The sequence below is a fragment of the Panthera pardus genome, unplaced genomic scaffold (genome assembly GCF_024362965.1).
Source record: "Panthera pardus isolate Hobbes unplaced genomic scaffold, ASM2436296v1 HiC_scaffold_2, whole genome shotgun sequence".
NCBI classification, from domain to species: domain Eukaryota; kingdom Metazoa; phylum Chordata; class Mammalia; order Carnivora; family Felidae; genus Panthera; species Panthera pardus.
In genome coordinates, this window is record NW_026526765.1 from 66,709,054 (window position 1) to 66,721,844 (window position 12,791).

Genomic DNA, 12,791 nt, shown 5'->3' on the forward strand with positions numbered 1-12,791 from the left:
GAGCAGAGCTTACCAAATCTTTAGGGAACACATTAACCTAAAGAAAAATCCAAATTTTCAAAATCATGGTACAAGAAAACTCCCAACTTATCAGGGTTTCACTTTTTGTTTTTTTAAGGTAGAACAGACACTTGACCATGAAAGATTAAGAAAATCTCAAATGAGGTTTCCCAAGACAAAAATCCTTTTATACTTCATTTTCAAAACAACTCAAATTTTATATATCAATACCATACCCAATTAAGCTGGGTATATGAAATGAGAGTATACCTTCTTTTAATGCCTTCTTCCTGAACATAAGGCTTTTTAAATATTTTGTGAAGTAACTGACTCCTGAACTTACCTCAATTAAACTATCAGTCTATCATGTCCCCAACCACCCAACATGGCCAGAAAAATCCTACTAAGGGTACTTTTACCCTCACAACTTATATATACCAAACTACTGATAGTTCCTATTACTTCACAGTTAACCTTAACTTTCCAAAATAGGATTAAAGCATCCCTTTTAAAATAGTGTTTATCTTGCTCAAATCATAAACAGTATTACAAAAAAATATGACTATAATGGTTCTTATTTCTTAGACTTTTCTATATGAAAACCTTAAATTGAAATGGTGAATAGGGGCCCCTGGGTAGCTCGGTTGAGCGTCCCGACTCTTGGTTTTGGCTGAGGTCATGATCTCACAGTTTGTGGGTTCAAGCCCCTCATCGGGTTCTGCGCTGACAGCCCAGAACCTGGAGCCTGCTTCCGATTCCATGTCTCCCTCTCTCTCCCTGCCCCTCCCTGCTTGTGTGCTCTCTCTCTTTCAAAAATAATAAATAAATGCACATCTATTGCACAGAGATTTCAAATAATTCAAAACAGGATATATGAAAAAACAGTGTAGAGGAGCTTGCCTGGGTGGCTCAGTTGGTTAAACATCCAACTCTTGATTTCAGCTCAGGTCATGATCTCGAGCCCCATGTCAGGCTCTCTCTGCACTGAGCACAGAGCCTGCTTGGGATTCTCTCTCTCCCTCTATCTATCCCCCGCTCACTCACATGTGCATGCTCTCTCTCAAAAACAAAAACAAAAAACAGTCTACTGCACTTTCAAATCTATTAAATCAGTATTACCAAAGAGCTTTCTACATTCATCAACATTACTTTCCAAATCAGATCACACACCTACTCTTTACAACTGAGAATCGAGACGTTGCAAATGTTACTTTAATAAATGCTATCCACAGGTACCACCTTAAAGTTGCTCATTACCTCCTAAAAGTGGGAAATATTCTCCTTCCGAAATAAGTGCTCCTCTTAACATATATGAGAATGAAGTCTCCTCACTTCTACAATACTAGGTTCTATCCCCCTAGTATTGTAAGTAAATATTACAATATTTACAATATTCATGGACACTTACAATATTCATGGATAGCACAGTTTGACATTCACACACAAAAATAGCACACTGAAAGGGAAAATCGTTTCATCTTGATCATTTAAATAAGTTCAGTTTAGTCAGTTTCCTGTTTAGAGAATGTGACCACATACTTGAACTCTCTACAGATCATGTGCAATTCTTCCTATTCATCTATCATAGTCCATTAACTCTTGACTAAAATCAAGGTTAGGTCAAAACCAAACCAAATCCCACCAGAGATTTTAAAAAGAAAATGACTTGCCTGTTTCGAAATTATCCTGAAGTTTTCGTGGATGAAGTTTTTTTTCACATTTCTATTAAGAAAAACACAAACACAACATACCCTCCGTAGTCATTTCACTTAATATAAATGAGGAGGTGTATTATCAAATTTATCAGGAAGAAAATTAAACCAGGAATATAATCACCATCCCTAGTCTCGTACTTGTATTTTTATTTATTTTAAGCCTAAAACTTTTTTTAGTTGATAACATGTAAAATTTAAAAACACCAGGAAAAAGAAAATTATTCATTAATTTTCTGAACCCTGAGAATTACTCTTAACATTTCAGTGTATTTTTCTAGCTTTTTCTCTATGAAGATACTGTGAATCCATGTATAATTACTACGAATTAAGTGGAATTATTCAGTAATAAGACTACTCTATAACCTACTTTTAAAATGTAATATACTCTGAATGTATTCTTTTTTGAATAAATAGAAATCCACACCATTATCTTTAACAACTACAGAGCTCTAGGATTTACATTTATTATTATATTCTTGGATAGACTATTTCCAAGTTTTTATTATTAAAAAGAGAAATGGGATGAACATTCTTTAAAATTTTCTTCTAGGGAAACACTTTAAGAACCTCTTCCGCCTTGCCATACAATCAGACTACTCTCTAGAAGGTTATACCAACTGGTTATTTTTAAGTGTTGTCAGCACACTCAACAATATACAAATGGCTCTCTTTTCATCTGTGTCAATCAGACAGGAAAAAAGTATAAGAGTAAAAGGCAAGTAGTCTAAAAGTAAACTGATCTTTAACATGTCTTTGCCTGTGAAATCAAAACAAGTTAGGTAAACAGCACCTAGGAACTCAGGTAAAAAACTTTTTGCTAAAACCTTAAAACTACTATTTTCACCCACTTACTAAAAAAAGAAAAGTAGATGAAACTATAAGAAAATTCAACAGACAAATACCAGGACTTGCAGAAAGGATAAGCAAGGAGACCCATTAATTATGAATTACTTTCTGGAGCAAAATGGTCAGTTATTTGTCTTTAGCCCTAGTCTAAAGGCTATGGCACCAGCTACATTTTATTTTTAATTTTCTAAATTCTATTAACTTAAAAAAAAACAGTGATATTCTTCTTAACTATTAACTTTATTAAAATACAGGCTCTATTTAGAAAAATACAGACAGAAAAATAGATGAGGACTTGCTCTTTCTAGAAAGCAGGGTTGACTATGCATTGTTTTCATAGTACTAATAATATTTAAATACCAACATAAAAAATTAGACGTGCAACTGAATGTTAGAAACCTGTAACTGAGAGTAGCCAGATATTTTAAGTGAGCAAATAATGCACAATTTCACCCCACAAAAATCTGTCAATATATTAATTCAACGTGCCTTGACAATGCCCTTGCTCCCCTCCTAAAAAGGGTGAACTGCCTTCTTAGCATTAGAACTATAAGTCTTACCATCAAGGGATTCTGCTGCTTGGCTGGCTGGCTGTGGACCCCATTTGTTCTTTTCTTTTGATTAGGTGAGTCCTGATACTGTTTTCTGCCATTTCCCCTGATACTTTGATTCTGTTTTTCCAATAAGAAGAAATAAAATATAAATCTACAGTATAATGTAATAAGACAAAAGAATATAACGCCAAGAATATGTGGGAAAAAAATGTATATATATATATATATAAAATTAGCTGGTTGATTAAGAGTTTAGCAAAGTCCTCCCCCAAAATTTTCCTAAAACACTGGGGAACCATACCATATCAATATTTTCTTATAGGAGACAGTGCTTCACAAAGCCAAGATTCCTCTAAAGGTATGAAATGGCAAATACAAGGTCCCTAACAATCTTGCCATATCCCATTTCTATCTACAGATTTTGTTTACAATGCATGAGTTAAAAAAAGAATGGGAGCGGGGAGAGGAACAAGTCTGAAAACCTTAAGCAACGGTCAAAGAAGCCTCTCTAGGAATGCCTGCGTGGCTTGGTTGAGTGTCAGACTTCAGCTCAGGTCATGATCTCACAGTTCATGAGTTTGAGTTCTGCATCGGGATCACTGCTGTCGGCACAGAGCCTGCTTTAGATCCTCTGTCCCTCTCTTTCTCTGCCCCTCCCCCGCACAGGCTCGCTCTCAGAAATAAACATTTAAATCCAATCTGACAATCTCTGTCTTAAAAAAAAAACAAAAAATAAAAAACACCTGTGAGGGGAATGCTAAGGTACACTGGCCACAGTTCTCAGGACAAGAAATATGTAGCAGACGTGATCAACTATTACCTAAAATCTGCTTTAAATTATTAATAAACAAAAAAGCATTTTTAAACTAATAATCTCTTTTATACAAAATAAAGATTGGTGGCGTGCCTGGGTAGCTCAGTTGGTTAAGTATCAGACTCCTGATTTCAGCTCAGGTCATGATCTCACAAATGTGAGACTGAGCCCTGCGCTAGAAAAAAAAAAAAGCTCAAAAAAAAGATTTTTTTTTAGCTGGTTGATTAGGAATTTATCAAAGTCCTCCCCCAAAATTTTCCTAAAACACTGGGGAACCATACCATATCAATATTTTCTTATACAAGACAGTGCTTCACAAAGCCAAGACTCCTCTAAAGGTATGAAATGGCAAATACAAGGTCCCTAGCAATCTTGCCTTATCCCATTTCTATCTACAGATTTTGTTTACAATGCCTGAGTTAAAAAAAAAAATGGGAGCGGGGTATTTTTTTTCTTTTTTAGAGAGAGAGTCCATGGAAGTAAGGCAGAAGCAGAAGAAGAGAGAGGGAAAGAAAGAGAGAATTTTTAAAAATTCATTCATTTATCTATTTAGAGAGAGAACACATACACCCATGGGACAGAGAGAGGGAAAGAGAGAATCTCAAGCAGACTTCGCACTTCCACATGGAGCCTGACACAGGGCTCAAACCCACAAACCATGAGATCATGACCTAAGCCGAAACTAAGAGTCAGACGCGACTGAGCCACCCAGGTGCCCCAAGACCAGTATTCTTAACGTTTAGGCCATTATCCCTAAATTTAGACCCAAAGCCTAAACATTCAGTAGATGACATCTTGCAATTGTAGTGCTTTAACATGAGTTAATTTTCTTACCAAAAAAATATCTAAGTTTAACTTAAAATTAAGTTTTTAAAATTTTTTAAATGTTTATTTTTGAGAAAGAGCACACATGAGCAAGAGAAGGGCAGAGAGAGATGGAGACACGAAACCCAAAGCTAGCTGTCAGCACAGAGCCCAACGCAGGGCTCGAACCCACGAACCTTGAGATCATGAGCTGAAGTTGGATGCTTAACAGAATGAGCCACCCAGGTGCCCCCCAAAATAGTTTTTAAACATTAATTTGCCCTTAGAGGTTTTGAAAGGACAGTTAAGAGAACTGACTAAAACAGTGTGAATAAAATATTTTACATTTTAAAATATACCAAAATACATTTATTTATATTCTATCTAATACCTACAGAAAAAATTAAGCAGTTCCTAAAATAGCTTGAAAACAGTAAGCTAACTTCAAGAATGATAAGGAACAGAGAACAAACTGATGGTTGCCAGAGGGAAGAGAGGTAGGGGGCTGGGCAAAATGGGTGAAGGGGAGTGGGAGATACAGGCTTCCAGTTATGGAGTAAGTCACAAGAATAAAAGGCAAAGCATAGGGAATATAACCAATCACATTGTAATGGAGCTGTATGGTGGCTGTATGGTGACAAATGGTAGCTATACTTGTGGTAAGCATAGCATAACATACAGAGGTGTTGAATCACTGTGTTGTACACCTGAAACTAGTGTAACATTGTCAACTATACTCCCAATAAAAATAAAAACTAAAATTAAAAAAAAAAAAAAAAAAAAAAGGATGGTAAGGAAATAGGCTTTCAGAAACTCGTATTACCACACACTTTTAATTCAATTTTATCTTGCTCTTCCGGGTATCTGTTTTTTTAGCGTGGTACTATATACATAAAGTTTAACACTATAACCACTTTTAATTGTACTTTTCAATGCAAAAAGTTTGTAATTTTGATGAACCCAGAATATTTTTTAAAAGAATAAAAATAAACAAGAGTAGCTCAAATGATAAAGGCAGATAATACCAAGAATTAGTAAGAATGTGGAACAACTCAAGCTCTCATATATTTTGTTGGGGATATAAAATTACTTGAGAATATTGTTTGCAGCATATACTGAAGAACACAGGTATATCCAGGGATCCAAAAATTCTGTTTGTTACCTATACACAAAAGAACGGTGTATGCTCATCCAAAGATATGTACAGAAATATTCATAGTAGTATTGTCTATAAAAGCCTGAAACAGGTAACATCCAAAATGTCTATTAAGAGTAGAATGGATAAATAAAGTGTGGTATAATCATGCACTAAATTCAATACAACAATAAACCTTTCACTGGTTGCATATATACCAAAGTCAGATGTTAATTCTGATTACTTACTACACTGGATTTACAGCAAAACTGTAAAGGTTAAGAAGACTCAGCCGTGCTTCAAATCACAAGTCAGGAATGCAGCAATCGTTGATCAACAATTCAGAGCTCTTTAACTGTTAATCTGCAGTTCTTCAATTCAGATACATTTCAAAATCAAATCTAAAGTTAGAAAAATCTTTAAATGTATTATCACTCACCTTTGCTTTTAAAAGGTCAGACATTTCAGAATGATTATTATATGGCTTTTGCTGCAGTGGTTGCCTGTGTTTCACCCACTGGTCACCAGGAGAACCTTCAGGAAATAACTGCTGACTGTGGCGGAATTTGGTTCGACTATACCAAGATTTAAAAAATAAAATTCAGATCAGAAAATTTTCACTTAAAGTTCTTCTAACACCAGATTACAAACTTTACCTTCTTATTTATCATCTCCCTGCACTGGGATATACCTTACGTAAGGACACAGTCAGTGAAGGCCTGGTGTTCACTACTTTTTGAATGAACTAAGTATTATTTTTAATCCCAAACTTTTCTAAATTAACCACATTACCTCCCCCTATAACTGATCATACCTTTAAAAATCTCAAGAAAATAATTCCAAATTTAGTTGAAACTAACAAATGTAAGTGGATATTCCTTCTTAATAGGACAGGTAACTCACATTCTCACCAGGATGTTTAAAGTATGGAATTTGAAGTAGAAGAGGAACTGAAAATTTAAGCTATATTCTAGGGCAAAAAAAATTAAGGAGCTGAAGACAATAGATGAGCAAATTAAAGGTCTGGTCTCAAATTCTTATATGAAAGAATTTGATTGTAAAAGGTTGTACTCATGCACTGGTCCATAATAAAAAACAAAAAAAAACAATATTCTACAGTACCATTTACATGTATAATACAGTCCAGAGTCACTGATCCAAAGAACTGCATTACAGTGATTGCTTCTGAATACTTGAGAGTTCTTCTCCTTTCCCATTAAAAAATTATAATAGGCGCGCCTGGGTGGCTCAGTGGGTTAAGTGTCTGACTTCGGCTCAGGTCATAATCTCACAGTTTGTGGGTTCGAGCCCTTCATTGGGACTCTGCTGACAGCTCAGAGCCTGGAGCGTGCCTAAGATTCTATGTCTCCCTCTCTCTCTGCCCCTCCCCGGCTCACACTCTGTCTCTCTCTCTCTCTCAAAAATAAATAAACATTAAAAAAAATTTATTTTAATTCTAATAAAATTGCAACATCCCTACTTTCTTCAGACAAAATTCAGGTATTTCCTCTAACACATCACCAAAGACATTAGTCTATATGCTAAAAACACACTGTCCCCGCCTAAGAAACTTGAAATTTGGTTAAAGCTGCTTTATTATGTCCTTATTCCACCTTCCAGGACCACAAAGCTTAGGACTAGAAGATAGGGGAGGCCTATCACACATTATGGTGGACCCAAACATGAATAAGCATACAATTTTTTTTCCAAACAGTGTCACTATTTCATAACTTTTTAGCTGCATGTTTGTCTCTTTTTAATTTTGCCTACACTCCTGTCTACTTTTTCTACAGTGTTTTACTTTAGTAGTATATAATGTGGTGATTATAACCATAGGTTCTGAAAGGCAGAAATGATTCTCAGGGCATTTAGTCCAAACTCCTGTCCTCATAAAACCCAGCTAAAATGGAATATTCCCTATGTATTTAAAAATATTGACTATAAATGTGGTTACTCCTGTTTAATTTTTGAAGCCCTGGGATGAAAACAGAACATTAAATTAAAGAAAATGTAAAATGCAACTCTCTCTGAACCTAACAAAGTTCTAGCAAGCTTATTACAAACATACATGCTTATTTAACAAAATTCCTTACTCAGCCTACTCTGTAATTTTGATTTGGATACAATTAAGCTCCAACCAAGAAAATGTTCTTTGTGGTTCCTGTCCACATAACAGTCACTTTTTGCAGTACAACAGTCTATGTTGGAAAGAAGAGAAGCCACCCCACGTCTTCACAGTTCTATCTTTCTGAACAAATTACTCATCTGCACTCATCTCCCTACACAAAAACAAACCTCAACATATCTTCCATTCAACCACCTTCAGATTCAACTTCCTCTTAAAGTAGGATATAAGAATAGAGAAGTAACTATAAACACACAGATTTTTTTTCCTCATGTTCTATCCATCTAAAAAGGTGGTACCCTCTTGTGTATACTATTTTAAAATGAGCCTGAAGCTCCTTTCCAACTCCAATTAACCTTTTTCACCTCATTAAAAACCCTTTATAAAAAAAATTTCTATTATCTATGAGACTAGTAACAAAATAGTACCTACAGAAAAGAATTCAACACCTCTAGAAACTTTGGAAGTAATACGTTAGTGTTAAACACTATCAGAAGGTAGGGGCACCTTGGTGGCTCAGTTGGTTAAGTGTCTGACTTTGGCTCAGGTCATGATCTTACAGTCTGTGAGTTTGAGCCCCATGTCAGGCTCTGTGCTGACAGCTTGGAGCCTGGAGCCTGTTTCAGATTCTGTGTCTTCCTCTCTCTCTCTCTACCCCTCCCCCACTCGTGCTCTGTTTCTCTCTCTCTCCTCTCAAAAAATAAATAAAAATTAAGAAAAAAAAACTATCAGGAGGTAGGAATCCTATGAATGTATTTCTTTACCTCAATTTTTCCACAGTGGGTTTAGCTGGTGTGCTACCCACAGAGGAAAATCCATTGTCACTGTCTGAGGAATCTCCAAATCTCCGGGAAAGCCAGTCCCTTAATGGCCTATGGAAACATTAAGAATTCACTTTTAGAACTGGGCTACGTAAAGAAGCTATCAGAATTATGAAGATTACTTTAGTATTTTGATAAACAAGGACATACCTGATAAAGGGAATGGCCATAAAGAATTTGTTAGGTGCCAAACCAAGTTTGGATTTTGGAGTCATATCATTTCTATGACAGGGCAATTTCTCAATGGAGAACCACTCAATGTTCTGAGACAGAAGAAAAGAATTCATTGAATTATCATCAAGGAGTTTCTAAAAGCAATTTCCTACTTCACTGAATTGCAACTTAAATACTGTCTAGCAACTTGAAAATTCTTTCAGTTACATACCCGAATTTCTCTTCTGGTTTTTGGGTTAAATTTTGTGTCTTTTGGAATTCCTGGAATGATGTACAAACGAGCAAGCTGGTCATTGATTCGAAGTTCAATGTAATCATCCTTACAAATATAATCTTTGATATCAAAACCAGTTTCTTCAAAGACCTGGAAATAAATTTGGATGATGATTTTCAATTGCTGCTGTTAGACCTCCAGTTTGTTAAAATTTACTTCAAAGGCAAAAACTCAGAAATATCCAGGCAAGTAAAGGCATGAAAACACTAGGCAAGAAGTCAGAATGCTCTAGGGTTCTAGTTCTGCCTCTATTGAACTGTTCAACTATGGATAAACCCCTTTAATATATCTGAGCCTAAGTTCTTCACCTATTCAATGAAGGAAGATGTGTGATACTGCGGTTTACAATAAGAAAAATATATTATTTGGTTTTCATCACCTTTCTGGTACAAACCTCCTAAAACCCTCAGAATTTCCTAAGCATGAAAGCCACAAGGATGTCTTCTGTTATGTTAATGAGGTAACTTTTGGCCCCTACCTAAAGATGGGGGCTGACTGCCAGGAGAACCAACCAAGTTCAGAGGACTGGAACTTTCAGTCCCACCCTCAACCCCCACCCTCCTCCCATCACCAGGAAGGAGAGAAAGGCTAGAGATTGAGCTCAAAAAGCCAACAGCCAGTGATTTAATCAAGACTGCCTACACAAAGACACCTCTATACAAACCCAAAAGGCCGAGGGGTGGGGAACTGGACGGTGACTTCTGGGTTAATGAACATGGGAGATTTGGGAACAGTGGTGCAGTAGGAGAGAGCACCCTTTTTCCATACTTTGCCCTCTACATCTCTTCCATCTGGCTGTTCTTGAGTTATATATCCTTTTAAATAAACCAGTTTTTCTCAGTTCTAAGAGCCATTCTAGCAATTAACTGAACCCAAGGAGGGGGGCCGCTGGAACCTCCAATCTAGGTCAGAAATACAGATGACAACCTGGACTTATGACTGTCATCTGAAGTGAAGGGCAGTCTTGTAGGAGTCCCTTAACCTGTGGGATTTGATTCTATCCAGGTAGACAAACTCAGAATTGAGCTGAATTATAGGACACGCAGCCAGTGTCTGTCAATTGCTTGTTGGTGTGAGAACAACAGCCACCCCCACCTCCACCACCACACACACTCATTGTAATTGGGTCCAGAACTCTTAAGCTGGGACCACATATGATTTTATTAACAGCACATATGAATCTACACATACACCAAGTTACAGACTTAAAAACTCTTGTACAAATAAAACTATTTTTCAAACATGAAAATTGAATTGTGATTAATACTAACTTTTTTTTTTTTTACGGACAGATTTCAAAAGTAGAGCTACAACCTCTTTTGTGTGTGAGTGGGGGGCAAACGCAAAAGAACTGAAAACTAGTGAAAAGACAGACGCATGGTTCTAAAACTGCCTTCCCTCAGGGGCTGGAGGAGGAGGAACTGGGAGAACATACATCTCAGGAATTGGTGTTACATCCAACCTTCACCTCTTCCTTCAACCAAAGAAACCATACTTACTCTGATTAACAAATTGGGCTTCTGTGTAAAATAAAAAAACTACTCATCTCTTCTAGCCTTAAAGTTCTTCTTCAAATAACATGTGTTAAGTCCTTCTCCACTTCACCCCCGAATCAAAAAGGTTTTGGATTCTCAGTGTCTAAAGTCCACTGAGGATCTTTTACACTGTAGTAAGTCCTTCCCTCTGGTTTCAGCATCTCCTAACCAACCAGTGGGGCAGAAGATATTAAAACACATGGCCAGGGCTGAATCTCTTGCAAGATCCAGGTGTAGAGGAGCTATTCCTACTCATTTCTTTCATCTTTCTGCCTTCTCTTGTCAGTTCGATGTACATCTTTCTACATTCCTCAAAAAAGGCACATCTCTCCTTCTCTCAGGCATGTATAGTCCATGACTCCCAACTTAGGCTCCTCCATGACACCTCACTTCTATAAATTCCTAAGTATGCTAAACCTTTTGTTCCTTATCTTAAAAGCAAGGTGAATATACTCACTTGAAAAATGTTCTGTGGTATACAGAAAAAGGAGAAACATTACTTGTATTTCCTACTTCTGGAAATGTCAGACTGGGTGTGCATGTATATACTTGGTATTTAAAAAAAAAGAAAGAGTGGCACCTGGGTGGCTCAGTTAGTTAAGTGCCCTACTTCAGCTCAGGTCATGATCTAATGGTTCGTGAGTTTGAGCCCCGTGTTGGGCTTTGTGCTGACAGCCCAGAGCCTGGAGCCTGCTTCAGATTCTGTCTCTCTGCTCCTCCCCTACTTGTGTTCTCTCTCTCTCTCTCTCTCTCTCTCTCTCAAAAAACATAAAAAAATTTTAAAAACATAAAATTTTTTTAAGGAAAAAAAAAAAGAAAGAGGGGCATCTGGGTGGCTCAGTTGATTAAGCATCTTGATCTCAACTCAGGTCATGATCTCATGGTTTGTGAGATCAAGCCTTGCCATCAGGCTGTCACTTGGGATTGTCTCTCCCTCTCTCTCTGCCCCTCACTGGTTTGCGTACATGTGCACACATGCTCTCTCCCCCCACTGCCAAAAGAGTACACTTATCTTAAAAAAAAATTTACATGCATAAGTATTTAGGGATTAAGGGGCATTATGTCTGCATTTTATTCCCAAATTATTCAGCAATAATAAAAACCATACACACATATGTATCAAATGTAATAAATCAAATATGGCAAAATATTAATAGGCAAATATATTCTTTGTGTTACTGTTCTTTATTTTGCTCTATACTACTTGTAATTATCTCAATAGTAATGCATTTAGTGCATTCAAATATGTACTGTGTGCTTATTAATAAGTAACAGGTACCATCCTACACACGGACTTCAGAAATTAATAAAGCAAGCACTGCTCTTTAAGGAACTCAGCCTAAAAAAGAAAATAACTGTAATACAATATACATGCCAAGAGGTAGGTGGATACTGTAGGAATACATAACTCAGTCATGGGTTAAGGTAAGGTGTGAGTTGTGAAATAGGGTGGTTATCTCAAGAAGGTGTCATGGACAGCACTCTAGTCCGCTGGATACACCTGAGCTGGACTTGAAAGATGAATAGGAGTTTGCCAGATAGGAAAATGGCATTCCGTTTAGAGCTGGGAAAGACTATAGCTGAAGAATCATATGGGAGGAAGTGGTACAATATGAGGTAAAATGAAAAGAGCCATCAGTGCTAAACATAGCTTCAAACCCTGTACAACCAAACTTAGAACAAATATAATAAAGTAACAGATATAAACTCCCAATTCTAGAAGTGATGAAGATTGACTTGCCTCTAAAGTTAGGTATCCAGGGGCGCCTGGGTGGCCCAGTCAAATAAACACCAAACTCTTGATTTCGGCTCAAGTCATGATCTCTCGGTTCAGGAGTTGGAGCCCCAGGTGGGATAGATATTCTCTCTCTACCTCTCTCTGCCCCTCCCCACTCACACACACACACTCTCTCTCTCTCAAAATAAAAAATAAAGTTAGGTATCCATTCTCATCATATTTACCAGGAAAAGCTTTTAATAGCTCACTCACATAC

At 36.9% G+C, this 12,791-nt stretch overlaps 1 protein-coding gene across 1 annotated transcript in view; it reads right to left on the reverse strand.

Moving 5' to 3' along the window:
- DCP2 (decapping mRNA 2) overlaps positions 1 to 12,791 on the reverse strand; it is a 50,510-nt gene that overhangs the window by 8,272 nt on the left and 29,447 nt on the right. The window contains exons 5-10 of the mRNA XM_019450492.2: positions 9,200 to 9,352; positions 8,965 to 9,077; positions 8,758 to 8,865; positions 6,308 to 6,443; positions 3,122 to 3,232; positions 1,671 to 1,722 (exon numbers count right to left, since the gene is read on the reverse strand). Coding sequence (XP_019306037.1) covers positions 1,671 to 1,722; positions 3,122 to 3,232; positions 6,308 to 6,443; positions 8,758 to 8,865; positions 8,965 to 9,077; positions 9,200 to 9,352 — 673 coding nt within the window. The remainder of the gene's footprint in view (positions 1 to 1,670; positions 1,723 to 3,121; positions 3,233 to 6,307; positions 6,444 to 8,757; positions 8,866 to 8,964; positions 9,078 to 9,199; positions 9,353 to 12,791) is intronic.